This window comes from Archocentrus centrarchus, chromosome 10, assembly GCF_007364275.1.
Source record: "Archocentrus centrarchus isolate MPI-CPG fArcCen1 chromosome 10, fArcCen1, whole genome shotgun sequence".
Lineage (NCBI taxonomy): Eukaryota > Metazoa > Chordata > Actinopteri > Cichliformes > Cichlidae > Archocentrus > Archocentrus centrarchus.
The window spans coordinates 26,757,745-26,784,081 of NC_044355.1; the positions used below are offsets into that span (position 1 = coordinate 26,757,745).

The following is a 26,337-nucleotide window of genomic DNA, read 5'->3' on the forward strand; positions in this document are numbered from 1 at the left end:
CATGGCTGCTATGAAGAGAGGGTGACGGAGATAAATGGAGGGTGAGAAGAAGGAAAGCGCGGGGGAGGGAAAGAAAAGAGAGCTCAAGAGCAGGACACTCGGGGATGGAAGAAGCATCCATTGTTTCTTATTTTCACTGGTGCACAGTTTTGTTGAGCTGAGGGGAATGAAAACGAAGTGTCCCAGAGGACAGAAAGGTTAACCTGTCGCTTTAAAGCCTGCATGCACTCATACACATTTATACACAGACTAGTACGCTTCTGAATGTCTTGTGCATTATAATCAGCAAGAAATGTGTAAGAATTTTACAAGCATAGATTTTAAAAAAATACATAAATAAATAAGCTGTCTAAAACTCTACCAAAAAAAAAATAATATGAAACCACAGGAACCTGCAGTGTGATATTTAAAGAAGCATATCAAATATATATACATATATATACCAAAGCTCTGTAATTACATGCAACAGCAGTGATAAAACTGAATGTGGGTCTTGATTTCTGCATAAGTAAATATACTTATACTGGCACTTAGCAGGCTGTGACTGTGTTGTGCCTGTTGGCTTGAATTGCTCCACTGTTGATTTGAAGCTTTTCAGACTGGCTGTGGCATGTATAATCCCTGTTGATTTAAATTTAGTTGTAGCTCTCTTTGATCACAGCCAGGCCTTGACACCTTTAATTGAAACAGCTAAGTAGAAGCTTGTGTAAGGTCTGCCTGCAAACATGGCCCTGTTCAGTCCAGGTGATAATCATTATCGCCACACAGAAACCACTGTTGTTAGAGGATGATAAGATTACTGATCAAAAGTTGTGCGACCTGCGAGCCTTAATGTAGTGCAACCAGTTCAGCTGCTGGAAGGAAAGAACACCAGAGGTCTGCCTGCACTCAGGATTTTGGAACGCGCAATAGCTTCACCAGAAAACACACTTCATGTCAGGGTCTAAAACAGGGTTGGCCCACCATATGCAGGTTTGTATTACAACCAGTGAAATCAGGGAGCAATAACACGCATGGCTTACTCTTCTTCACTTAGAGAGCAGAGCCCGTATATTTGGCCCAACATATTTTTGCCCATTTTACAACAATTTACATACAATTTTACAAAAGCCCATAGTTAGAAAATCCCCTTTCAACCAAAAGTGGCTTGAAACACTTTCACAACTCAATCACCTTCACCCTCCCACTACAGCCTTCAACTCTGAATAGAGTACATTTATGGCTGTTATATTACTTAAGAGTATGTTTTTAAAAAGCCCTCATCTTCAGTGGGAGGAGTGGAGGAGTAGCCTACCCCAGCTGTCATAGGGTGAGAGGCAGGGTACACCCTGTACAGGTCACCAGCCTGTCACAGGGCTAACAAGGAGAGACAGGCAACCTTTCACACTCACATTCACACCTGTGGGCAATTTAGAATCACCAACTAACCTAACCCCACTAACTGCACGTCTTTGGACTGCAGGAGGAAGCTGGAGTACCCGGAGAAAACCCACGCAAACACAGGGAGAACATGCAAACTCCACACAGAAAGGCCCAGCCAGATGACGGATTCTAACCAGAGACCTTCTTGCTGTGAGGCAACAGTGTTAACCACTGTGCCACCGTGCTGCCCCAGCCCACAACTTAGTCCGGAAAAACACTGACCAGCATCTGCAGTGATGTGGACAGATGGATGTAGTGAGATCAGATCTTTTCTGGAAGATTAAACATTTTCCAAAATGCTCCCACTTGTCTTAATTTTTTTCTTAATTTATTTATTTTGTTTATAAGTTCTATGGAAATAAAAGATAATAAACCAAACTTTATTTATAAAGGAAATTTTAAAATAAATATAACCCATTTAACGGGACAATTTAAACAAATCAAGTTGAATTTGGCAAGGCAACATTGTTTAAAGCATAAATATTTGACTTTTTCATGTATTTTGTTTGATAAAGTAATTAAACTGTCTGTGTTTGCTGTGAAACAAACAATACATCCAGGAAAGGAGTGTATCATAGCTACAGCAAAGTTTTCTCCTTCTATCAAATCCTTCAAAAGAAAACCACTGGCAATCTTTCTTTCTTTTACATTTTCACAATACTATTTAATTTTATTTATTACAGAGGCAGCCCTTCTGAAAATACCACACAGAGGTCAGTTTTGTTGGTGTGTGGACTTTCCTCAGTTCTGGACACAGAGCAGTTGAGGACTGTGATTAGTAAATCTGCATCAATGCAGATTCAGTTTTGGAGAGCTTTACAAACTGCTCCCAATTAAGGCTAGGTGCTTTGAAATGGCTCTTAATGTAGAAAACCTTTCAAAATAAGGATGGGGTAAGGTTAAGGCTACGAATTTTGGAAAGCACATCTTCCTGTATTTTCTACATAAAAGAAAGTGCTACTTTTTGGGAGAAAACATCACTAAATAAATGCATAAATGTTATATTTCGACAGTATTTCTGCAGTAGTAAATGAACAAGTTGTAGTTCTCATATGTCCAGACATCTTTGACTGCACCATTTACTCACAACTGCATTAAGCTTAACACACCAGCTGAGTGATTACACTTTCTGCTTCAAAGCTCAGGCGCCGATGAAGTCTGAAAATTCTTTGGAACATGAATGACGGCAACGTCAAACATCTAAAGTACCAGTAAAATATGTAAAGTACAGTTATTCACTGGAGACACAGGAGAGCTCTGCAGGGTGCTCAAACAGATGCCACGAGCTTAATAACAGCCTTACTATTCCTTTAAAATTGTGTGTGTAACGAAGTAGAATCAGCAGATAAACATGTCGAATCAGTTCTGCAGGAAGCTGATCTTTGCCATATTATGGCTGCTGCTTTAGCAGGCTGGAGCTGCACTGTTGCTGCTGTGTACACTATTCCTCTATTTGATCAGAATCCATAGGGATTGGCCTGTCAGACCATGTTAAGTCAACTAAGGGGAGGCTACACACACTAGTAGATGTGCTGAAGGCTGAACTGGAAAGTCACAGTGAGAAGAACGAGGAGGAGGAGGAGGAGGAGAGAGGGTGTAGATGATAAGGGAAATTAAATAACACACATAAAGGGATGAAAAGGGTAGGAAATAGTTCTACCTCCTATTCTTTATATTTTTTATGTTATTTCACTTACACATGCAGCATTTACAACCACTATACAGAATTCAAATTCAGCTGAAGTGAGAGACTTGACAACTAGGAGAAATATCAGGGTGCGGGAAAGTGAATAGTAGAAATACAGAGTGAGGGAGAGAGGATGATGCTGGCAGCAAAGATAAAATAGACCAGAGGTAGGAGGGTGAGAAAAAGAAGCAGTGAGCACTTGTAGAATTGTGGAAACATAACCTACAGTCTTCAAAATGATCTTTGTAAAAGTGATGAATTTGCCTTTAAAATAAGTTGATGCATCTGTTTATTAATGTGATGATATACTTTACCTCCTTTGCTGTGGATAAGTCTTTTTGACTGACCACTAAAAAGGTAAATGAATACTGAATATAACAGTCACTTCACTCAAATACAGTTGAGCAGAAAACTGTCACAGATTTTTAAAAAATACTCCCATTAAAGGCTTCAAAACTGTCTGTCTCAGGTCAACTCATGGCACTGTTAAGGTAGGATGATGTCACAGATTCAATGCAGATCATTGACCTCAAAAGTTACCAAATTTGCCAGAAGCATTTAATAGAACTTCCATGATTATTTTAATAGCACTGATTTTCCTCATCTTGTTAACACCTTGCCAAACATCAGCCATCTCTACAATGACTGGCCCTGTGAACATTGTCGTGATCATGGCATGCATCACACCAACCAACCATTACTGAGAGGAGCTCACTTTTGCTATGGTTCTGTTCAAATTGTCATATTTGAATAAATCAGCAGCTCAGGCATATTTACCTTGTCTTCCTAAGTAAGTGGATTGGCCCAGAATTATGTTGATAAGGGCTGTTCGAATTTAATTAAATTTAAATGCAAAATGCTTCAGTGCTTTCCTTATTACCTCCTATAGCATAAAAGATATAATGGACCATCCTTTATGAAAAGAGGTAATGCTGTCCCATAATTCAGAACAGTGCACCATATGACTGGCCACGAAAACAAAATGATTATCATAACTGACAACTAATGAATAATATCATATAAATTACTGCTGGCATTGCCTTATGCTATGGCTTCCTTGCGTGCTCACTGCATATGTTTTGACCTTTCAGTAGTTTGCAAACCCAGACCCTTAAATATTATACTACTGAAGTGAAATCAACTTATTATCAAATTGATACCTTTGTGAAAAACTTTGTAATGCGTGTTTAGGGAAAAGAAAAAGTGCTCTATAAGTTTTACAACAATTTACAAACTGTATTAAAATGGTCAGTGAAGTTAAGGTACAGTGTGCATGCTAGATGTCAATAGATTGCAGATAACTGCATTTCCCTCCCAATTGAAGTGCATAATCCTAGCTACAGTAGCCACTGTTCCAATATACTGGTGTCACGTCTTTTTACTCTAGGGGAGGCCGTAAAACTTTGTGAAAGGAGTCTGATACGAGTGGATGAGTGAGTGAAGCTCACTTCTGACAGAGGACAGAGATACTGAGGTGAGCTATTGAGGATATCCTGAACTTTTCTGTTTTTGCTGCTGTTTTTGCTGCTGTTAGCCGACATGAGTGAATCTTTCTTGGAAGGGGATCTAAGAATGTTGGACTTGGACTCTTAGCAAGTTCAATTCAATTCAATTTTATTTATATAACACCAAATCACAACAGTCGCCTCCAGGCGCTATATAGTTTAAGATAAAGATGCTACAATAATTACAGAGAATAAACTCTCATACGATGTGAAATTGTAATCAAACTGTTTATCGAAGGGAAAGTGTGATTCTTAGCACACTTGAGCCCAACATTAGCTGGCATAATGTTAGCTTAATACCAACTGTAGTTGTTGTTTAGCCAGCTCATTAACATTTTTGGGCATTGTTGTATTGCTAGCCTTCATATTAATAAAGCTGACTTCAGTCATCAGTGCTGAAAGCCTTAATAAAAGCATAAATTTAACTTAATCACTTCAGGAATTGGGAATAAATGAGTAAATGGGTAAACACTTTGTGTTTGGAAGAGTCTAATCTTTTGTTAAAAATCACACCGTTTTTAATCAAAAGCTTTTGACAGGCTCATCCACATTTACAGGGCGAAGCATCTAAGTAAGAGCAATTAGATTCCCTCGTGGTTGTCTTTTCCTAAATCCGAATGAATTCTCTTTCAAGTCTTTCATTGACCTCAAGGTGAAGAAAGTGTATCTAAGAAGTATGTGACATTTTTAACTATTCCGCTACAACCTATGCTTTTATTTATAGGAAGGGGCACCTCTACAACCCAGAATGATGTCATCTCCTTAATGGAGCAAATGGTAGGAGTAGCTAGCACAGAGGTTCACTTACTCCCTCCAAGCCTGAAGTGAGAGGTATTACTAAGTTTGTTCTCTAAAGACAAAACAGACTGCTGGTGTGTTATTACTTCAGTCAGTTGTTTTTTTTTTTTGTTTTTGTATTAATAATTGTGACTTAGACAAGAACGCAGAATTCAGAATGCCTGGTAATTCCATTTTTTTTTTTTTTTTACTGGTGGCACATGTGAGCATGCTCCAGCCTTGCTAATCTGAGCAACGGGGCCGGCTCCTGTCACTGCTACTGTGTGTTTCTGTTTGATGGGATGGGATTTACCACTACACTCACATCAACGCCATCACCATCATTCAGTGAACACAGACACACACACACACACACGGAGTGAACAAACATCGAAACAATTATAATAATATATTAGTGTTTTGTGTGATCCAACTGCTGTGTTTAACCCCAATGGATCTTTTATCATTTACACTGAAGAGAAACATTAGAAATTCATGAAGTGATGAACACACACACACACACACTTTCTATTTCTGCTGCAACCCTATTTAACCATATCCCTATTTATAGGAGACGGGGAATGATGTAACATGAATAAAGACAATCATTTTTGTCCCAGTTCTTTAGAGTAAATGCCTTCAAGCTACACATGGAGTCTCTTGGAATTCCCCAAATTTATTGCCTGAATTGCAAAGTACTTGCTGCTTGCTCAGGATTCATGCATTCAAGGCTTAACTATAAACTCTTTAACACAAAAATGTAAAGCTTTTGTGGTGCTCGTTGTGACAACTAAATCTCTTTTCTAGTGAGCGTTCACGGTTAAAGTCTATTACTTGTTTAGACAGAGGGGTTTAAATGCAGGAAGGTGTTTATGTTCCACCAGAACAAATGAAACCTGAAAAAGCCCACTAGCAAAATGAAATACTGTGGTGTTGCTCAGGTGCCAAGATTTCTTTAACTTTTTCACATGCAAGACAAAGAAGAAAAATGTGGTCTCACTCTGGGATCCAGTCTCATTAAAGCAAATTGGCTCTTTTGTCATGTGACGCCACGCAAGAAAGAGGCTTGTGACCAAAAAGGCTTGTGGTTGGGCAGAAGGTATGTTGACCCATAAAAAATATCTATGTCAGTTTTTAAAGGTTTTTATAGTTCTGTTGAGGTTAGTTAGGGAAAGTCTGAGCTACCACATCCAACAGCACTTTGAGGTCATCACGTGGAGCAAACCAACATTCAGTGAGAACATCTTGATTTAAACCCTCACGTCAGCAGGCCCCCACCCTGCTGATGAGTAAGACTGTGAGTCACTGAATCTTTATCAGCTGTAGGGTGCCATTCTGAGCTGAGGCTGACCTCCAGAGACATGTGAAATGACCTACCAGCAACATAATAGTTTCATAACAATGTGCTTTACTATTATTCATAGTAGCAGAAGTGGATGTAGTGCTAGAGGTAGCAGCTTTGAATCCCTGCTCTGATTTGCAGTTTTGCAGTTTGCTTGTGCCTATGGGTAGATGTTGAGTTCTCTGGAGTGAGAAGTTCAATTTAACCTTACCCAAACCCTCCTAGCATGGCACATGGTAAGTGAGCCATAATGCATCGTGCTGGCATCTGTGATTCTGTATGCATGATATCTTATACTTACAGCACACAGGTGGAGAAATGATCTGATTAGATTTTGGAGGACCTTGCTGTATAAATTTGCAAATTAATAAGGAAACATGTAAAGTTTGAATTGATAGTGCATATTTATTATTTAAAGACAACTATGCTCACATGGAAAATTATGTCTAATGCACTAACTGGGCTAATGAATAAGAAACTGTTACATCTTAAATACACGACAGGTGCAGAGTGCTTTGGCGCTTGTCTTGATCTAGAACTTTGAATATGTCCACTCCACCAACTTAACTGATTTCTCCAGGATGCTGACGTTAAACAGTGGATTCTCAGTTTAAAAATAACAGTTGTTCTTATAAGCACAGTGGGAAGAGTTAACAATTAGCCATTAGCACCACGAGTAGGATCAACATTGGTGTCAAGCTGCTGTCAATTGCTATCAAGCTGTGCACCACAACAGGGATATTTCAAATAACTAGTGCTTACTGGTTTTTTGGCATTCTGTGAGCATGTTGTACATGAGTGTTGATGAAATGACAGAGTGAATGCAGTGGTAGACCGAAGATATCTGTCTGATATCAGGTGAGTTTGTGATACATTGTTACAGTTTTTATACAAAAACTTTTGTTGAAATTCTCAAAGTTGAACTATTTTATATATATTTAGAGCAAGTTTGGCTTATACACTCACTGGCTACTTCTTTAGGTACACCTGTTCTATAAGACAAATATCAAATCAACCAATCACATGGCAGCAACCCAATACATTTAGTCAGGTAGATATGGTTGAGGTGACGTGCTGAAGTTCAACCTGAGCATTAGATTTGGGAAGAAAGGTGATTTAAGTGCCTTTGAACATGGCACAGTTGTTGGTGCCAGACAGACTGGCCTATTTCTGAAACTGCTGATCTACACAATCATCTCCAGGGTTTAGAGAGAGTGGCTGGAAAAAGAAAATATCCAGTGAGCAGTTCTCTGAGTAAAAAAGCCTTGTTGATGTCAGAGGTTAGAGGAGAATGGCCAGACTGCTTTGAGCAACAGTAACTCAAATAGCCACTAAATAACCAACCAATATATATAGAAGAGCATCTCTGAGCAGACAACATGACAAACCTTGAAGCAGATGGGCTACAGAAGACCAGAGGACCACACCAGGTGCTACTCCTGTCAGCTAAGAACAGGAAACTAAGGCTGCAAGTCGCACAATGGCTGCTTCCAGCAGGGTAAACATGCCATGTCAAAAAGCTCAAATCATCTCAAACTGGTTTCTTGAACATGACCATGAGTTCATTGTACTCAAATGGCCTCCACAGTGACCAGATCTTAACCAAATAGAGCACCTTTGGCATGTGATGGAACAGGACATTTGCATGATGAATTTTTAGCCACATCTGCAGCAACTGTGTGATGGTATCATGACAATATGGACCAACATCTCTGAGAAATGTTTCCAGCACTTTGTTGAATCTGTGACAAAGAATTAAGAAAGCTCTGAATGCAAAAGATGGCCCGACCTGGTGGTAGCAAGGTGTGCCTAATAAAGTGTATAATATTTAACTGAATATGCATTCAAATGCAAAAATCAATAGATAGATAGATAGATAGATAGATAGATAGATAGATAGATAGATAGATAGATAGATAGATAGATAGATAGATAGATAGATAGATAGATAGATAGATAGATAGAAAAATGAGACAAGATGAGTTATTTTTAAGGAGTTCTACTGTACCTAGAATATGCAAATGCCCATAGGCTATATGTCATTTCCCACTTCTCATCTCAAAAAACTGGCTTTCTGTTTTTCATATATTCAATAAACAATTAACCACCAGCCATAATGTATTACTGCCTCTTGCCAGCATCCCATTAAACAAGTTCTTTCATATGACACAAAATAGGCTCCCTGATCATTTTATCTTGCATGAGATTAAATTATGCTGGAGTTTCACTGAAGAATAAGGATTCCCACATTTCATGACAATACTTTGATCAAAAGTGCTCTTTGAAATGCTGCAATACAAAAGTCATAATACTATCACACATGCCATGCGGCATACAACTGATCAGAGGGTGCTATGTAAAACAGAAGACACACATGCAGAGCAGAGAACAACGGAGCTCCAGAGAAACCAAGTTTCATGAAGTGGGTACAAAGAAAGAGCATTTAATGAAATAATTCCATGAGACTTCAGCTGGACCCTTTAAATCCTTGACTCATTTTTCCCCCTGAGAAACTCGAGCACCCCAAATTCAGTTTTGACCGACTCCACTGCTTTAAGGTCAAAGTGAGACCCTTAGGTTGTCTCTGTTCCCACAGCAGTCCAGGATGAGAATTGAACAACTGTGAACAACTTTATGATAGTTAATACATTTTCAGTAAGTTTCATGACTGACACTGGAAATGCTATCTGCAGCACTAGGTCCAGCTCACCCAGCCTAACTAAGGCCCTAACTCACACTCACTCTAAACACCTTTCAGCTTGCACACCTTGATCTCACACTTGTTCTGAATACAGAAAGGACTACGTTCATAGCATTCTGCACCTCTGCCTGCAGCTCTGCCTTTCCTGCAATTAAAACTCTGAACAGCACATGCAACGCAAAGTCTTCATGTAGAGAATGAATGAACAGTGAAGATACTCTACATTGTTATGCTGCCCAAACAAAACTGCAAAAAAAGAATACATGGACTTGACTTTACGGTTCAGAAGAAACCATCTTCTATTGGTATTCATTCATGAAGCTCTTCTGCATAAGCTGCTGAACTACTTGCTTCTCCTCTCCCATTTAGAGCTGCAATTCAAAATCCAGGAACAACCTAACTTTATACATCCCACATGTATGCACTAACCTCACTAGAAGTGGCTTCATGTCCTCTACACATTCAAATGGAAATAACTTCAAATTGTCCTCAAACTAATGCTGACTGCGTGAATGGTTTTTGTCCTCAGGTCTCCCTCATAAAGGAGAGTTTTATTTACTTGAGGCTGCCTGATTAAATAAAAATGTAATAAATCCAGCAAATATCAACCCCGCCTGTGAAAATGAGTGACATTTCTATATAGTGAATCTAAATCGCTTTCCCAGTTATCTTTAAATGTAATGAAATCGCAGAATTACATTCAGAGGTAACATTTGTGAGCACCTTCAAATCGCTCAGCCCACACCCAAGGCTGGGGCTGAAGTGTGGTTGGTTAAAGTTGGGGAAAGATCATGAATTTGATTAAATGTAAGTAAAAAAAAAAAAAAAAAAGGAAAACATAGTGTATCTTAAGTTTTTCTGTATTCAATCAGGTAAAAAATTACCTAAATACAGCCATAAAATCAGATGTGGAATCATTAGGTAAACAGTACAAAAAATGTCCATCAAAGGATGTTTTGAGGTTTAGTTTAAAGCTGCACAGAGGTGGCTCCCACAGTAGATTGAGGTGACTTTCACTAAAACGCACGCGCTGATGTTTATGTCACAGAATATAATGTTTCATACCCAAACAACAGGCCTAAACCGATGGTAAGTAACACCGGCAAGTTTCTTTTTGTCTTGAAGAAGATCCTTCCTCGCTGCTGTTCAGGAAACTGTTTGGAAATAACTCATGAAGTTTTAAATCGTAATTTTTTTCAAGCTTCTATCTGAAGATGATGCATAAATGTACGGCAATGCAGCTTATAGTGCTTCAACTTCATCCTCCTATATCTGTCTCCCTTTCTTTCCCTCTCTCTCATTCATCCTGCTGTCGTCCCAGCCAATCTTCTTCCTCTCATATATTTTCAGCATCTCTTCGTACCTCATCATCCCGTCCACAATTTATGGATCTCTCTCTCCTCTCTCTTCTCTTCTTGCTTCATGTCTTTAAATCTGTCCTCTCTTCTTAATTCACTGCATTCCTCTTCTCTCCTTATGCAAGTCTCCTTCCTCCTCAGCTCTTTCTTGTATACATTTATCTCTTATTAAGTAACTGAATATCTATTATTTTAGCTCAGTGTTAAAAGACTTGACCTTTTTTCCCACTTTGGTAGAGTTTATTACAAGGATTCAATATACAAAAGGTGACAAACTGAATTAGTTTCCCACAGAACAATTAAAACGTAAAAAATAGCTTCAATTCCCTCTGAACTTTACTCTTCATCTCCTCCTCCCCCTTTCTCAACACCCTTCTTTTCTGCTCCTCTTCCCCTGCTCACCTTTCTATGTTTCCACCCACGGTGAGAGGATTCTTCTCTCATTACATCCTTTCTTTTCTCTTTTCTGTTTATAATTTTTCTGTTATTGTTATCTCTGGATTTTGAGGGCAGCTGAATACATTAAGTGAAGCATCAAAGTGAAGTGCAGTTGTCAGGTACCTTTGTCATTTTTATGGCTGTACATAGTAGTGAACTGTTAACGACTAAGAAAAAGGCTTTTCACCCCGCAGATCCATGCAGGGTCGAATGTGTTATTAAAATAGATTTCAAATGTCTACAGCATCATTGGGCTTCATTACTGCTACATCAAATTTGGAAAAGCTGCAGTTGAGCCAGACTCAACAGGTTCAAATACATCAGTTTATGGCTTATATTTCATCTCCAGTTTGCAGTTATGGTTGGATGAAAAGAAAGCAAGAAGTTTCTCTGATCTCACTGTGTCCTGATGATGGGGATAAGAACACACGATGATGCTTTTGAAAAATCTCCCAAGTCCTTCTAATCCACACAGCCCGAGGTTGTTCAGCTTTGCTTTACAATTGTGAAGTTGTTGCCAAAAAGTGCAGAAAATTTACATGTGATGAAGTCTGTATAAATAGCTTCCAGCTTCAGGCACGTTACTAGTGGCTTGTCTTCTTACTTTCAACTTTTTAAGAATCATTTCTGCTACAAGCCAAAATGTTATGTTTAGTGTTACAGTCGGGGTTGAGTGAGATGATATCATTAAAAAATGGCATGCAAAAAGCAAAATATGGATTGTGATAACTCCTGAAAAGACACAAATGTGTGTGTTTTTTGTTTTTGTTTGTTTCTTATAATAGTTTGTCCTGTTTGTGACTCCTCAGATTCATCATGCAGTGTATAAATGCAGCCGCAAGCTTTGTAACACTTTTACCTTTCTCTGACAGAAACAAAACGCTCCAATCAGCGTTTTATTCTTCCATCGGATGGATGTATTAAGGTCAAGTCACCTCCACTTAAGACAAGATGGTTTGGAAAAAGACTTAATGTGGCAGAGCCTCCACACAAACACAGTGAAAGTATGCAGGGAGGAGGTACAGGGGCCAGACTGGAACTGGGCCTCCAAGTGTTGTTGATAAAGAGACATTTGTCCTCCAGAATTCTTGAATCACCTCATTTTAGATGATTTAAGAGTCAAAGAGTTCAAATAATATTAAATAGTATCCATAATATCACAAGAGAAGTATAGATAGATAGATAGATAGATAGATAGATAGATAGATAGATAGATAGATAGATAGATAGATAGATAGATAGATAGATAGATAGATAGATAGATAGATAGATAGATAGATAGATTTGGATCATCACTACTCATTACTTTTCATCTATAATAATATTATCAGTCACAAGGACCATTCACTGTATAATGAGGACTTTTACTTTGACAGTTTCTCTTGCTTTTGCTGGAGCGTTATTACACATTAATGCACTGTAATGGCTCTGAGTACTTTCTGTTTCCTCTCTTTCTTGCTCATCTCCGCATCCCTGCTGTAAATTACCCCCACTCCCTTCTCCATCCCAGTAATAGATGGCTGATGTTGGTCAGTGTGACAGAGTCGTTCTGCTGCCAGTTCATCTACCTACTGATCAGATCTATATGACATCAGCTTCACATAATAAATCAACACACACACACCTGCCGTTTCTGGTGAACCCTCGGCCTCCTTCCAGTCCGACGATTGATGCGCACCTTATTGCTAAACGGCCATGATTAAACCCCACACATCCCACACCAGGTCTGTGTACGTAGGGTGTGCGTGAAAGCCCTGCTGGTGCATTGTAATGCACACACATACACAATTAGAATACACATCTACTCTGTCTTCCTTTTTCCTCTCACAGAAACTGTTAGAACCATAAACTCACACTTTCCGTCACTGCCTTCTGGCACTACACATGCATTACACACACACACACACACACACACACACACACACACACACACACACACACACACACACACACACACACACACACACACACACACACACACACACTCTTTCTCTGTTCATGCTCACACTGAGAGAGAAACGAGAGGGAGGGATAGGGAGTGAGAAAGCACCTGCTTGGCTGTAAAGCACTCAGACAAACGGCGTCTGTGTTTGGGAAGACTTGAACAAATGGGAAAATTATACAGTGGAACCTAAACAGCACTATTTCACCCAAAGGTGCACCACCGCTAGCAGCTGAAGAGAAGATCTGGAGCATATCCACTGATTTTTTTATTTTTTTTTTTATTCTTCTAGTTTGTTTGTTTGTAATGTCTATATTTGTAAAATTTTAACTACAGGGATAAGAGCATGTAATGAGCGTAACTGAGCAGAAGGATATATGAACAGACACTAAAATGGACACTTTATGACCATAAAGACCCAAAGAGAAAAAACAATTACAAAGACGAACATACAGACCACTGCCTGAAGATTATACAAATATACCAAAAAATAGCAAAGAGATAGAAAAGAAAAAGAACTACTGACGATTGCAAAGAGAAGAAGAGGCTATTTTGTTTTCTGCCTCATCATAAGACAAATAGGCTCGAATCTGAGTTCAGAATGAGCAATATTGTCTGCATTTATGCTGACTCTTAGGTGTCTTTATATCGCACTACAACTCTGGCTGAGAGTCTCCCTGATCTTCCCCGGAGGAAACGCGTTTCACCCGTGATGCCCAGCTTTTAGCGCTCTCGTGTTATTTCATACTCCCACGTGTGCTTTGATGCATGAATAACAGGCAGCCTGTTGGCCTTACAGTTAATTTAATCGAAGTGTCAAAGAATTAATTTTTATCGAATCAAAATGATATTTTTTTTCCTTGGTTTCTAACTAACGAATGGATGCGCATTCCAATAAACGGCACGCAAGTGTTCTCTATCCCTTTCTCGTGCGTAAAAATGCTCCCTGCCACTGGGTCTCTCACCTCAAACACACACACACACACACCCGAGAACCCAGTGTGCGCACACTCACAGCGGAGCGAGGCGCTGACTCTCTCTCTCGCTCTCTCTCTCTCGCTCGCTCGCTCGCTCTCTTACACACCGCATAATGCACACACAGCCCGAGAAGTAAACTCATCACCCATGCGCGCACACACGCGTTAAATCGGAGCGTGACATCCTCTTACCTGGTGTTTCAGAGGAACTAATCCTGAATCCAAACAGATGACGGAATCTTGACCAGACACAAATGTTTTTTAAAAAAATGTTGAAATAATCCCACCACCGGCTCTCTTTTCTCCTCTCCAAAGTGACGGGACGGTATAAGCGTAAATAAGCAGCGGAAGAAGGTCGTTTCTTCTTCTTCTCTGCCCTAAAATGAGACTTAGAACCTCAGACAGACAGCCTTTCGGGCTGTGAAAGGAATGAAATCCCTTTCCTCTTCTCCCCTTCCTCCTCCAAGATGTTGGTAGGGTAAAGTCTCATCCAATTAATCGCAGTTAGGCATCCCCTCCTCTCTCTATCTTTCTTTTCCTCTCCTCCGCCCTCCGTGTATCCCTTCTTTCAGGATGGGATGGAAGACAAAGACAAGCAGGTAGACCTCTGTGTTCAGTTTTTCTCTGACTCTGTCCGGGCAATGGTGTGGAAGAGTCGCTCTACTTTGCGCAGCCAAAAATAACTTCCAATTTCCAAACTGGAATCCCGAGAAGCGCTGGCACTCAAATAATCTCTGTTAAATTCTTACAATATTCATTCTGTGGAGCTGTAGTAGAAATTACGGGTGTATATTTGTCCTTGTTTCACTTTGTGGGGGGGTTTCTGTCCCTGTAATATTTCTACAGTGGATTTAACGCGTCCGCAGCAGTTACTGTGTGCCCCCGAAACGTTGAGGTACTTAATATTTTATCATTTATGATCTCTCCAAAAGTCATGTATAATTCCTAATAGAAGAGATGTGCTTTATGTAAGGTTAATTGGAAGTTGTACTGCCATATACTCGAAGGGAATTGACAGGAAATTTAGCCATAATGATCAAGTAATAATCAGCTTTGTAGGTTGAAAGCTTCAATATGTTGATTAATTAATTAATCGATCCAGAAAGGTTGCTGGTTTTATGCCAAAAGAAGCGGGCTGCAGTGCATCGTTCACCTTTCTTCTCAAATGCTCCACAACTCAAAGTTTGTCTGTTAAAAATCTCCAGCAGTCAATCAACCAATCTATCAGCTGATCAATAAAAGCAATTAGTCCATACTCAAACAGCGGTCGATCACTTACAATACAATAATACAAGGAAAGGTTTCCGCCTTCCCCTAATTCACCCAAAAAGATGTTTTTAAAAATAAGAGCTTGCTCGTGTTCTCCATTTCTCTGCCATCTCCTCTTTGCTGTTCCCTTCTTCTTCTTCTTCTTCTTCTTTTGTTTTTTACTTTTCTTCCTCTCCAGGAATATGTCCCTTTACAGGTCAGAGTGGTAAACCTCCCTTCTCTTCCCTGGACGCGGTCCTGGAATGTGCTTTGCTGCCAAAATTACCAAAAAAGTCCACTTGAAATGACTTTTGGAAATCCTTTTTGTAGCGCTGGCAGAAAGGGAAGAGGGGGGGACGCGCGAAGCTTTCAGCCGCTCCTTTTGGGTTGTACTCCAACCCGATAAAGGGAGAAGAGGAGAGGGGGGAGAGGGGAGCAGGATCTCCTCCCTTTTAGCTACAGAATGGACAGAACGGTGGAGAGACCAGAGAAAGAGGAGACTGGAAGGAGGAAAGTGTCCGCTCCTGTGATTAAACCACAGAGGAGAAACCCCACTTTTGGTTCGGTGGCTGAAACAAGTAGAGAGAACACAGCAGATGCGCCTCTTTTCTCCCCTCTTCCAGACAGAAAATACTTACCCTGCTCATTCGTTTCCCTCAGATACTTTACCACCTGCCCAGGGAAAGACAGATAAGAGACATAAAATCTGCCATTTCTCGCGGAGGCTTTTATCCAAAGTGCCTTAAGAGAGTCCACAAGAGAGCGCAGAGAAGCCAGAGAGGGGGGGAGCGAGAGAGAGAGAGAGAGAGCTGTAGGCATAGGAAAAATTAAAGAAATATCCTTGTTTCTGTGTGTGTTGATATTTAAACCCGTGTCCAGATATCAGATAGTTTACTGTAGTCGGTAAAGGAGGATTTGTATTGTTGGAGATGAGACACTGATAGAAATGAATGGGATAGACTGGCGGCTGCTTCACCGGGCTGCTCTCTTTCCCCATGTGAACGGCGCTGGTAGTGCTGTTCCTTCAGCACTACCAGACGCAGCGCACACACCAACACACCCACAGTGACAAACAGAAAGAAAGGGACGGAGATGCCCAGATTTTCAGTTATTAAACTGTAGCTGGATTTTAAAGTTTTTTTCTTTGTGCTTTTTCTTTCAGTTTTTATTTTTTATTTTTTTTTCCTGGGTGTTTGTGAGTGGGTGAGAGTGCATTTTAACACCATAGATTTTTATTAAAGTGAACAGATTAAAATAAATAAAGGGGTAAAAGGATAAAGTTTAACAAGAAAAATATTAAAGGAAGATGAGTAACTGAGGGAGTGCAGAGTAAAGATATGCAAGTGTTGCTGCTGGGGTTTTGTTTTGTCAGGATGGTGAACAGTGCCACATTGTTGCCCCCTTTTGGCCATGGAGAGAAATTATCTGAAGGGGCGAAAAAAAAAAACATTAAATGGATAGAAGGAGGGAAGATGCTTAGTAAAATCAGGTGTCAGATTTCATGAGTTTGTAATTTTTTTTTTTTGTTTTTTTTTTACTTGTAATACTCTTCAAGAATGCCACACAGTATATACCTTTTTACTCCAGCTTTTTTACCTGGAGATTATGCTTTACATCAGGGATCCTCAAATCCAGGCCTCAAGGTCCGGTGTCCTGCAACTTTTAGATGTGTCTCTGCTTCAACACACCTGAGTCAAATATAGAAATCATTAGCAGGCCTCTGGAGAACTTGACTGCATACCGAGGAGGTAATTCAGCCATTTAATTCAGGTGTGTTGGATCAGGGACACATCTAAAACCTGCAGGACACCAGACCTGGAGGCCTGGATTTGGGGATCCCTGTTTTACATTATGAAAGAAACTCCTTCATTAAGTTCATGTTTAAATAGTTAATAACCATTTTGCTCAGGTTATGGAGTTCAAGTGTCATGGCTAAAAGAAACTATGACTGCATTTAAACCTGCGAATGGCAGCCTCCAAATGTTACCTGGCTGGCTGGACTGGGTTCATGAGCAGAAATTACAGGGATGAGAGGGGGATTGCCTGGATCCTGTTTTCTATGACAAACAGTCCCCTCTGCAAAGCATCACTGTTAATGTAATAATCTGATAGGCACTGAAACTCTTGAGCTAATAGTTCATTGTCTTTCAACACCTTTGCTTTGAAAATATTTAGGAATTTAAAACAAAGGCTGAGTCAGCTGCTCATTGTTCAGATATTTCTGATAAACTGGCCTTATTTTAAAAAAAATCCTGGAAATATCTTTGTCTGGTCAAAGGAGTTGTGCAAAGGAACACAACAAACAGGATGTGGCATTAGAATGCATGCGTAACATAGAGGAGACACATGCCAAAATAAAAGAGACAACATACATAAAGAATAACTACATCCTGTCTTCATTAAAAATGTGCTTTTGGGAAGTCTTGCAAACAGTACAGCTGTAGCTGTGGCAGCGAGTATAATGAGAATTCATTACTTCATGAGTCCAGCATACCATAAAATAAGTCACAGTGAAGGGAGGGAGATACATAGAATGAATTCTCCACATCGAAGACTGTGCTGTACATTTCTGAGGCTAAAATGTGCCAAAGCCTGCAGTTACAGTGGGTTGTAGAGGCAGTATTGTAAAATCATGCAAATTGAAAATGATTAAATATTAAGGGACATTAAGAGAGACGATTCTTTTGTGCACTGAGGAGAGGCTTAGTAAAGCTTGTTATTTTGACTGAAAGCTCGTGTAAGGAGGATGATGGTGTGGACAGGTGATCTGGGGCACTGCAGACCATCCCAGAATGGAAAGCTTTGGAACAGATGGTTAACTAGATGTTTAGGGTCACTGGCAATCCTTGCTGCCCTTTTCCTCACCCTGGTGTCATGCAGTTCCTAGATGGAATGCAGCAGACAGGCAGCAAGCCACTCAGCAGTGCGGAAAATATGCTGGACCTTGTCCCTGGAAAAGGAGACTGTCTGTTTTAACTGGGGTGGACGGTGTGAGGATTTACGCTGCACAATCACATATTAGTCTATGTGTACTTTCTCTAAAAAGTCTTTTTTTTTTTGCTTTCTCTAAAAATTGATTAAAAAAACAAGGCTTTGTTGATAGGGGTGTTCAAAATGAGCATAAATTGCTTACCCCCTACTTTATAAATTTTACTTTTCTTTTGCGGCCTTTTAAACACTTCATTCTGCAGTAATACTTAAGGTAGAGAAGGCTACTTGACATTTTGTAGTGGCTAAAATATATTTTGCCCAGGAAGGGTAAACAAATGGTTTTCCACTAAATTCTCTTTTCTATTCAGTTTATAATTACTGCTTAGGCACAGACGACACAGTGACAGCCACAGGCTCCACCCATTATTCACCCAGCAACAGGAAGAAGGTTCCAATGATGAGACTCGACTTTTTCCCAGTTAAGCACTGCACATACTCAAGTCCCCAAAATGAGTGATTTTGAAGTAGATTTAAGCAAATCTAGGCAAAGAACACACACACACACACACACACACACGCACATATATACAGAGATTCCTCCATATTTTAGAGAGATTTATAAGCATGCTGTGTGTGTATGGTTTGGAAAACAGTAGGCTCATTTATGACGCACAAAGTAAATACTTCCAGTAACATAAATCAAGAAGTAAAATGGGGCGATAAAATTAAATTAATGACTAAATACACCAAAGAAAGGAAACTATGGAATGTTTTGTTTTGCTGTCGTTGTCTTTTCTGATATTTTGTTAATGTTTTGTGAGAAAAATCCACTGATATCATTTGACTAGGATATTGCACGGCATAACGTGTTTAACGGCTTCACCAACTATGAGGCACATTTGAAAGAAAGGAATTGATGAATACAGACGTTCACTTTGAGGAGTGACTCTGTGGGAAGTGTTTTCATCCCATTTAAAGTTGTCAGTGAAGGTTTTCTTTGAAAATTGGAATGGCTCAATTGGCTCGACAGTTGAGCTCTTGATCTCGGGGGGAATGTGAGAAGACCTGTGGCTTCACACACAAATCAGCTCCAAGACTTGAGTGCTTAGCAGTTGGGCTCCAAAGGCAGTCTTTGGCAAATACCAAAGAGACACCCACTCTATAGTGATGATGCAGTCACTGCACTCTCAGACAGCGTCTAGGGCCTGCTTTCAAACTGAAGTGTAGATATGTCTGTCTGCCTTCAGCACTGTTACGTTGGAACCATCTGGGCCTTGAATAAAAGCCATGACAAGTGATGGGACTGAACCTTTATTGGTTGAGTAAATGAGGCTCCTCTGTATTTTGTATTCTCTCCCATAGAGGGAGGGGAATTCATTCCTCCACTGGCCATGAATCAAAACTGTAGCGTTGTGATGTTTGGTTTTCATTCTTATTATCTGTCCTCATAGTAGGCATGCCGTGCCATTACCTTTGCCTGAGGAGGGATGCACACAGACGCAAAAATGACTGAAGCAAACTCAGAGTGAGCAAAATGGCTTGCAGAGAAGAAGCAGCATATCCAGTGTGAGATAGCTGAGTCGTGATTTGAGGCACAACTGTACAGCATTTGTTTTTGGTATTAAAACAAAATCTCCTCCCTTTTGTGTCAGTTCTGACTTGTGTACCACCATCACAGTTCGTCTGAATCAGCATAAAATTCTGCAGCTCAGAGTTAAGACAGAACCAGTTTTCCCTAGAAATAAACTGCTGAAGTGATGCCATTGTTAGTCCTGGTCAGCATTGCTAATTTATTCATTTTGTATGAACACTGGAGAGCATACTCTGGGAAGGACAGCAGAGAAACTTCCGTCTCCTCCAGCAGTGATGCACTTCGGTCTGTTTTCTCCTTCTCAGGGCTCCAATTATTCAGATCTGGGGGAAAGAATCTGCATCTCATCAGCAGCTGTTGGTTAAAATATCCAAGGGAGAGCTCATAAGTGTGGGTAAAAGCCACCAGTCAGTGTGGACTAGTGTTCAGGAAGAAGAAATATTATGACCATCAGTGTACCCATCTTCTGATGGAGGCTTCCAGCAGGATAACACACCATGTCCAAAAAGCTCAAATCATCTCAAACTGGTTTCTTGATCTTGACAGTGAGTTCACTGCACTCAGATGGCCTCCACAGTCACCAGATCCCAATCTAACAGAGTACTTTTAGGATGTGGTGGAACAGGAGATTCATGGATGTGCTGCTAACAAATCTGCAGCAACTGTGTGACACTATCATGTCAATATGGACCTTGTTGAAGAATTAAAAATTAAGGCATTTCTTACCACAAAATGGGGGCCAGACCGCACCTAATAAAGTACCTGATAAAGTGGGTGATTGTGATTGTGTTAAATTAGCTAAATCAGAGACTCACACACAACAAGTCACAAAAAGTCAAATGAAAAGCACTGCGGGTCATAAATGTTAAAAATAACATATTCTGTTTTATTAAAATGCCACATGAGAGCCACTGCATTGTTTGCTGCTGTTTGTACATCTCTTTAATCACCTTTCAAGACAATAATCTAACCAAATAAAAGTGTAAAAGATACTGCAGAATAATAAATAATTCTAATAATGTTTCAAAAACCAACCACTCACTCTGTCATTTTATGTTTTAATCTCTACAGGACAGAAAACAGCATACAGTGGTTTGCAAACGTTTGGGCACCCCTGATAATTTTCATGATTTTCCTTTATAAATCATTGGTTGTTCAGATCAGCAATTTCAGTTAAATATATCATATAGCAGATGAACACAGTGATATTTGAGAAGTGAAATGAAGTTTATAGGACTTACAGAAAGTGTGCAATAATTATTTAAACATAATTAGGCAGGTGCTTAAGTTTGGGCACCCTTGTAGTTTTATTGATTTGAATACCTTTAGCACTAATTAATGGAACATAAAATTTGTTTTGTGAGCTTACTGACCCTTAACCTACATACACAGGTGAATCCAAATATGAGAAAGGGTTAAGGTGGCCAATTGCAAGTGTTTCTCCTCTTAGATGTTAGATTTAACTCATTGTCATTGTGCGCACAAGGCACACAATGAAATGATGGTTCCAGATCACTCATCCAGAGACGAGCATCTGCGGTCATGCAGCCAGAGACCGGCGCTATCGTTAGGCAATGTGGTTTTAAGTGTCTTGCCCAAGGACACAGGTGCAGGGACAGGGGCTTGAACCTGCAACCTTTCGGCTGCAAGGCGAGCACCTACCACTGCACCACTGCCACTCTTTGCATCTTCTCTGAAGAGTGGCAACATGGCAGCCTCAAAACAACTCTGAAATGAGTTGAAAACAAAGCTTGTTCAGTATCATGTTTTAGGGGAAGGATCCAAAAAGCTCTCTCAGAGATTTCAGCTGTCAGTTTCCACTGTGAGGAACATAGTGAGGAAATGGAAGCCCACAGGCACAGTTCTAGTTAAGGCCCGAAGTGGCAGGCCAAGAAAAATCTCAGATAGGCAGAGGCGAAGGATGGTGAGAACAGTCATAGTCAACCCACAGAGCAGCTCCAAAGACCTACAACATCATCTTGCTGCAGATGGTGTCACTGTGCATCGTTCAACTATTCAGCGCACTTTGCATAAGGAGAGGCTGTGTGGGAGAGTAATGCAGAAGAAGCCTTTTCTGTGCACACGCCACAAACAGAGTCACTTGAGGTCTGCTAAAGCACATTTGGACAAGCCAGCTTCATTTTGGAATAAGGTGCTGTGGACTGATGAAACTAAAATTGAGTTATTTGGACATAACAAGGGGCGGTATGCATGGTGGAAAAAGAAAACAGCATTCCAAGACGACACTTGCTACCCACAGTAAAATTTGGTGGTGGTTCCATTATGCTGTGGCGCTGTGTGGCCAGTGCAGGTACTGGGAATCTTGTTAAAGTTGAGGGTCGCATGGATTCCAGTCAATATCAGCAGATTCTTGAGAACAATGTTCAAGAATCAGTGACAAAGTTGAAGTTGCGCAGGGGCTGGATACTTCAACAAGACAACGACCCTAAACACTGTTTAAAATCTACTGAGGCATTCATGCAGAGTAACAAGTACAACATCCTGGAACGGCCATCTCAGTCCCCAGACCTGAATATTATTGGAAATCTGTGGTGTGATTTAAAGCGGGCTGTCCATGCTCAGAAACCATCAAACCTGACTGAACTGGAGATGTTTTGTAAAGAAGAATGCTCCAAAATACCTTCAACCAGAATCCAGACTCTCATTGGAAGCTAAAGGAAGCGTTTAGGGGCTGTTATTTCTGCAAAAGGAGGATCTACTAAATATTGATGTCATTTTTCTGTTGGGGTGCCCAAACTTATGCACCTGCCTAATTTTGTTTAAATAATTATTGCACACTTTCTGTAAATCCCATAAACTTCATTTCACTTCTCAAACATCACTGTGTCTGTCTGCTGCATGGTATATTTAACTGAAATTGCTGATCCGAACAACCAATGATTTATAAAGGAAAATCATGAAAATTATCAGGGGTCCCCAAATTTTTGCATACCACTGTAACATTGTCCACACAGCTTACAGAACAGACACCAGAATCCTGACCCAATAACCACATTAATCTTTTGGTAAATTATCTTTAGTAAATCAAAAAAAAAGAGGAAAAAAAGGTCAAAAGCAAAGAACAATCTGATGTGATGTTATTTGGTAGACACCAAGAGAGTCACAGTGATGTAGAAAAATATACCTATTATCTCTGATGGGTTTTTTGATAGACTTTTGTTTTTACAGTAAGTATTGCTGCCATTTTTTCTCCATTCTGTGTATTTATACCTGCATCCCAACAGTTACATCCTTAACTGCAAGAGCAAAGCTGTCTTATGGATCACTGGCTGATGAGAATGCAGACTTTTTGTTTTAATTACAGTATTTTATCATGGCATCATGAGATAAGCAATGACGAGGCGTGATATGCAGGGTTCTGCAACACTAGATGTATTAAAAAGCCAGAGGTAGATTTCATCCAAATTTGGGACTTAGCATTAGTAAGCTAGCTGGCTACTTTTAATAAATTCTACAAGTAACAGTCATCCTTTCAGCTGAGGTAAAGAGCTCCACTGCTGTTTACTTAAAAGAGGCTTTAACTTATTGTATTTTTTTTATTTGAATTTCAAAAAGAAGACATCAAATTTATCATGGTCCAGGGCAGGTGGCCCAGTGTTTTTGTTATCTTTTGTATTGGTCCTCAGTTTGTTATTTCTAGTTCCTTGTGTTTCCACGTGTCAGGTCTGTGTCCTTGTTCCCCCGTCTGACTTCCTGTTTTATTTTGATAGTCTTCTGGTCTCTGTCTGTCATGTTCAGTTTTGCTTCCCTTGGTCTTTTCATTATGATTAGTATTTCCTGTGTTCCCAGCGGTTCCCACTCCCCTCGTTATCCTCTCGTGTATTTAGGTCCAGTGTTTTCTCATTCTGTTGTCGCGTTGTCGTCATTTGCTGTTGTGTCCCTTCTGTGTTTTGCCTTAGTTTTCGGAATTCAAGTCAAGTTATTCATCCATTTTTCTGAGTTTGCTGCTGCTTCTGTCCAGCCCCGCCGTCTGTCCTGGTCACGCCAAATAAAAGGTGAATTGACATTTTACCTCAGTCTTTTATATCCTGCGTTGGGGTCCACTTCCTGCCTGCCACACAGCTGTTACATCACAAAACTATTTCCCAGAAACATTCTTTCTTTGGTATATGTTAATTATAATGTGCAAAAATATCAAAGTGAATTTCAGGATATGTTTCTAAGCAGCCTCAGAGATTGTTGGACTACACACACAAATGCTAAATATGCACACTTGCTGCCTATATTTAAAAACATTATAATTATATTTCTATAGGTGGCTGCCCAATTAGTAATTGACACTATTAAAACTGAGAGGCAGACGGGGTTTCAGTTAGAGGCATGGAAAAGGAGAAGGGGGATGAGGAAGAAGAATGATACAAATTATGAAGAGGAAAGAAAGGACGAGACGGGTTAAAGGCTAAACAGACATTTGAAAGACTTTAATTGCTCTCTCTAACAGTGGTCAACCTTCTGCCACACACCGAAACACACACACACACGCATATGCACTGAAATTTGTCACACTGATACAGATGGATGGAGTGCATGCGTATGAGTTCATATGTTTATCATATTCGTGACCACACTGACCAGTTTTTGCTGGGAATGATGGGGGCTTAGTGCTCTAAATGCTCATTCATCGTGTGTGTGTGTGTGTGTGTGTGTGTGTGTGTGTGTGTGTGTGTGTGTGTGTGTGTGTGTGTGTGTGTGTGTGTGTGTGTGTTCATCACTTCCTAGGGCATCGTTTAGAACAAACACTACAATCAAACTCCTCTAGGAAAGGTTTGACAACCTCACTGTTAAAGTGATCCATCTATCAGCATCAGCTCCGATGGCAGAACATTCCCCCAACTTGGTCACAGACCACGACTGTCACAACAGATTTGAATAGTGCAGCGGATTCATGACCATTGTCTATTCATGCTGCCATGCTGTGCAGGCAGCAGGCTAAGCAGGGAAGTCCAGATGTCCCTCTCCACAGTAACATCTTCCAGCTTGTGGGGATCCTGAGGTGTGGATTAGATATATAATCGCTCCAGTGTGCTAGGTTTGTGCAAGGATCTCCTACCAGCTCCTACCAGGAGAACCTCCGGTGGAAGGCAGCTAATATGCATCCTTATGGGGTGTCTAATCCAGCTATACACTTCCTTTGAGCTTCCTTTGGATGTCTAAGCAAGTTCACCTAGACTCTCTTTTTTACCAGGATTCACCATGTTACATGTCAAAGGAATTCTAATCCATTTTGGAATTACAATCTTTTCTGTTTTCATACACATTTAGTAAAAAATAATGAATGCAGATATCTTTTTGGAACCTTCTTTCAAGATACTGAGAGCATGTTTTACTTTGTAGAAATGTTGTTGTCAGCCCAGCATACTTGAGTTATTTCTATATTGGTCTAGTCCATGCCAGTTAATTTGTGTCTGGTGACGGCATTCGTGTTGTAGATGTGTAAAATACATTCATCCTTTAATTGTACTACAGCTGTAATTTGTAGATTGATACATGGGAAGCAAGAATCTGAAAAAAAAATATTAAATACCCAAAATGAAATCCTGGTTTTTGCAGGTTTTGTGTTTGGCATATTGACTGTCAGTATTGGCAGTGAGGAACCTCCTTTCATAAAACCCAGATGGATTTGTTACAAGAGTGAAATTCTTCCAACAGATGCTCCCTCTCATGTTTGACTGACACCCTCTGTATTATATTTGACATATCCTGGACTGTTGCCATGTACACTACCTTATAGGGAAATTAGATTGTAAATGATATAGACCAGAGAAGCATGCTGTCTAAAATTATCAGGGACTGCAGGTGTCTTTGTGTCAACTATTAGAAGCCTGTCCTAAATGTGTATGTTGATGATGATCTATTATCTAGCAGCATGAGATTGATGAACAACTTCCCAACAGTGATGTGACTGTACAATGTGTTTGTGTTTACTATGTAAGTAAGTACTATGTTATTGCTTAATTTTCACATTATGGTTTCTTGGAGAAAGTCCTTCATCATTTCAGACCCCCATGTTTGATTTGCCTTGTAATTACATGTAATTACTACACAATTTCAATGTCACGGTAAATGTTAAATTCAATAAAAAAACTAATTTAAGTGTTACTTCATTACTGAGCATGTGAGTTAATGTTGTTTTTCAAGATAGACAAAAGTCCCATAAACCCAAAACCCGATTAAGATTTTTTTTTTTCTGTCTGCACCTTACCAACCCTTACAGGGGAGTTATACTTTTCCTCATTTTCTTGCATATATTTTGTGTTACGGTGAGCATGAGTCAATTTAAAACAAAGTATTGCCACATTGTACAGTGGTGTTATTTAAAAAAAAAATAAATAAAAACGCTCTGTAACAGTTTTCAAAGCCATAGCAAATTATGCCTTCCTGCTAATATGGCAGCCAG

At 39.9% G+C, this 26,337-nt stretch overlaps 1 protein-coding gene across 1 annotated transcript in view; it reads right to left on the minus strand.

The window, feature by feature from the left end:
* The window catches only part of il1rapl2 (interleukin 1 receptor accessory protein-like 2), a 447,173-nt gene extending 431,050 nt beyond the window's left edge, over positions 1-16,123 (minus strand). Inside the window, exon 1 of the mRNA XM_030739324.1 lies at positions 16,036-16,123. Within this exon, the coding sequence (XP_030595184.1) occupies positions 16,036-16,044 (9 nt within the window). The 5' untranslated portion in view covers positions 16,045-16,123. The remainder of the gene's footprint in view (positions 1-16,035) is intronic.
* Between the last annotated feature and the right edge of the window lie 10,214 nt (positions 16,124-26,337).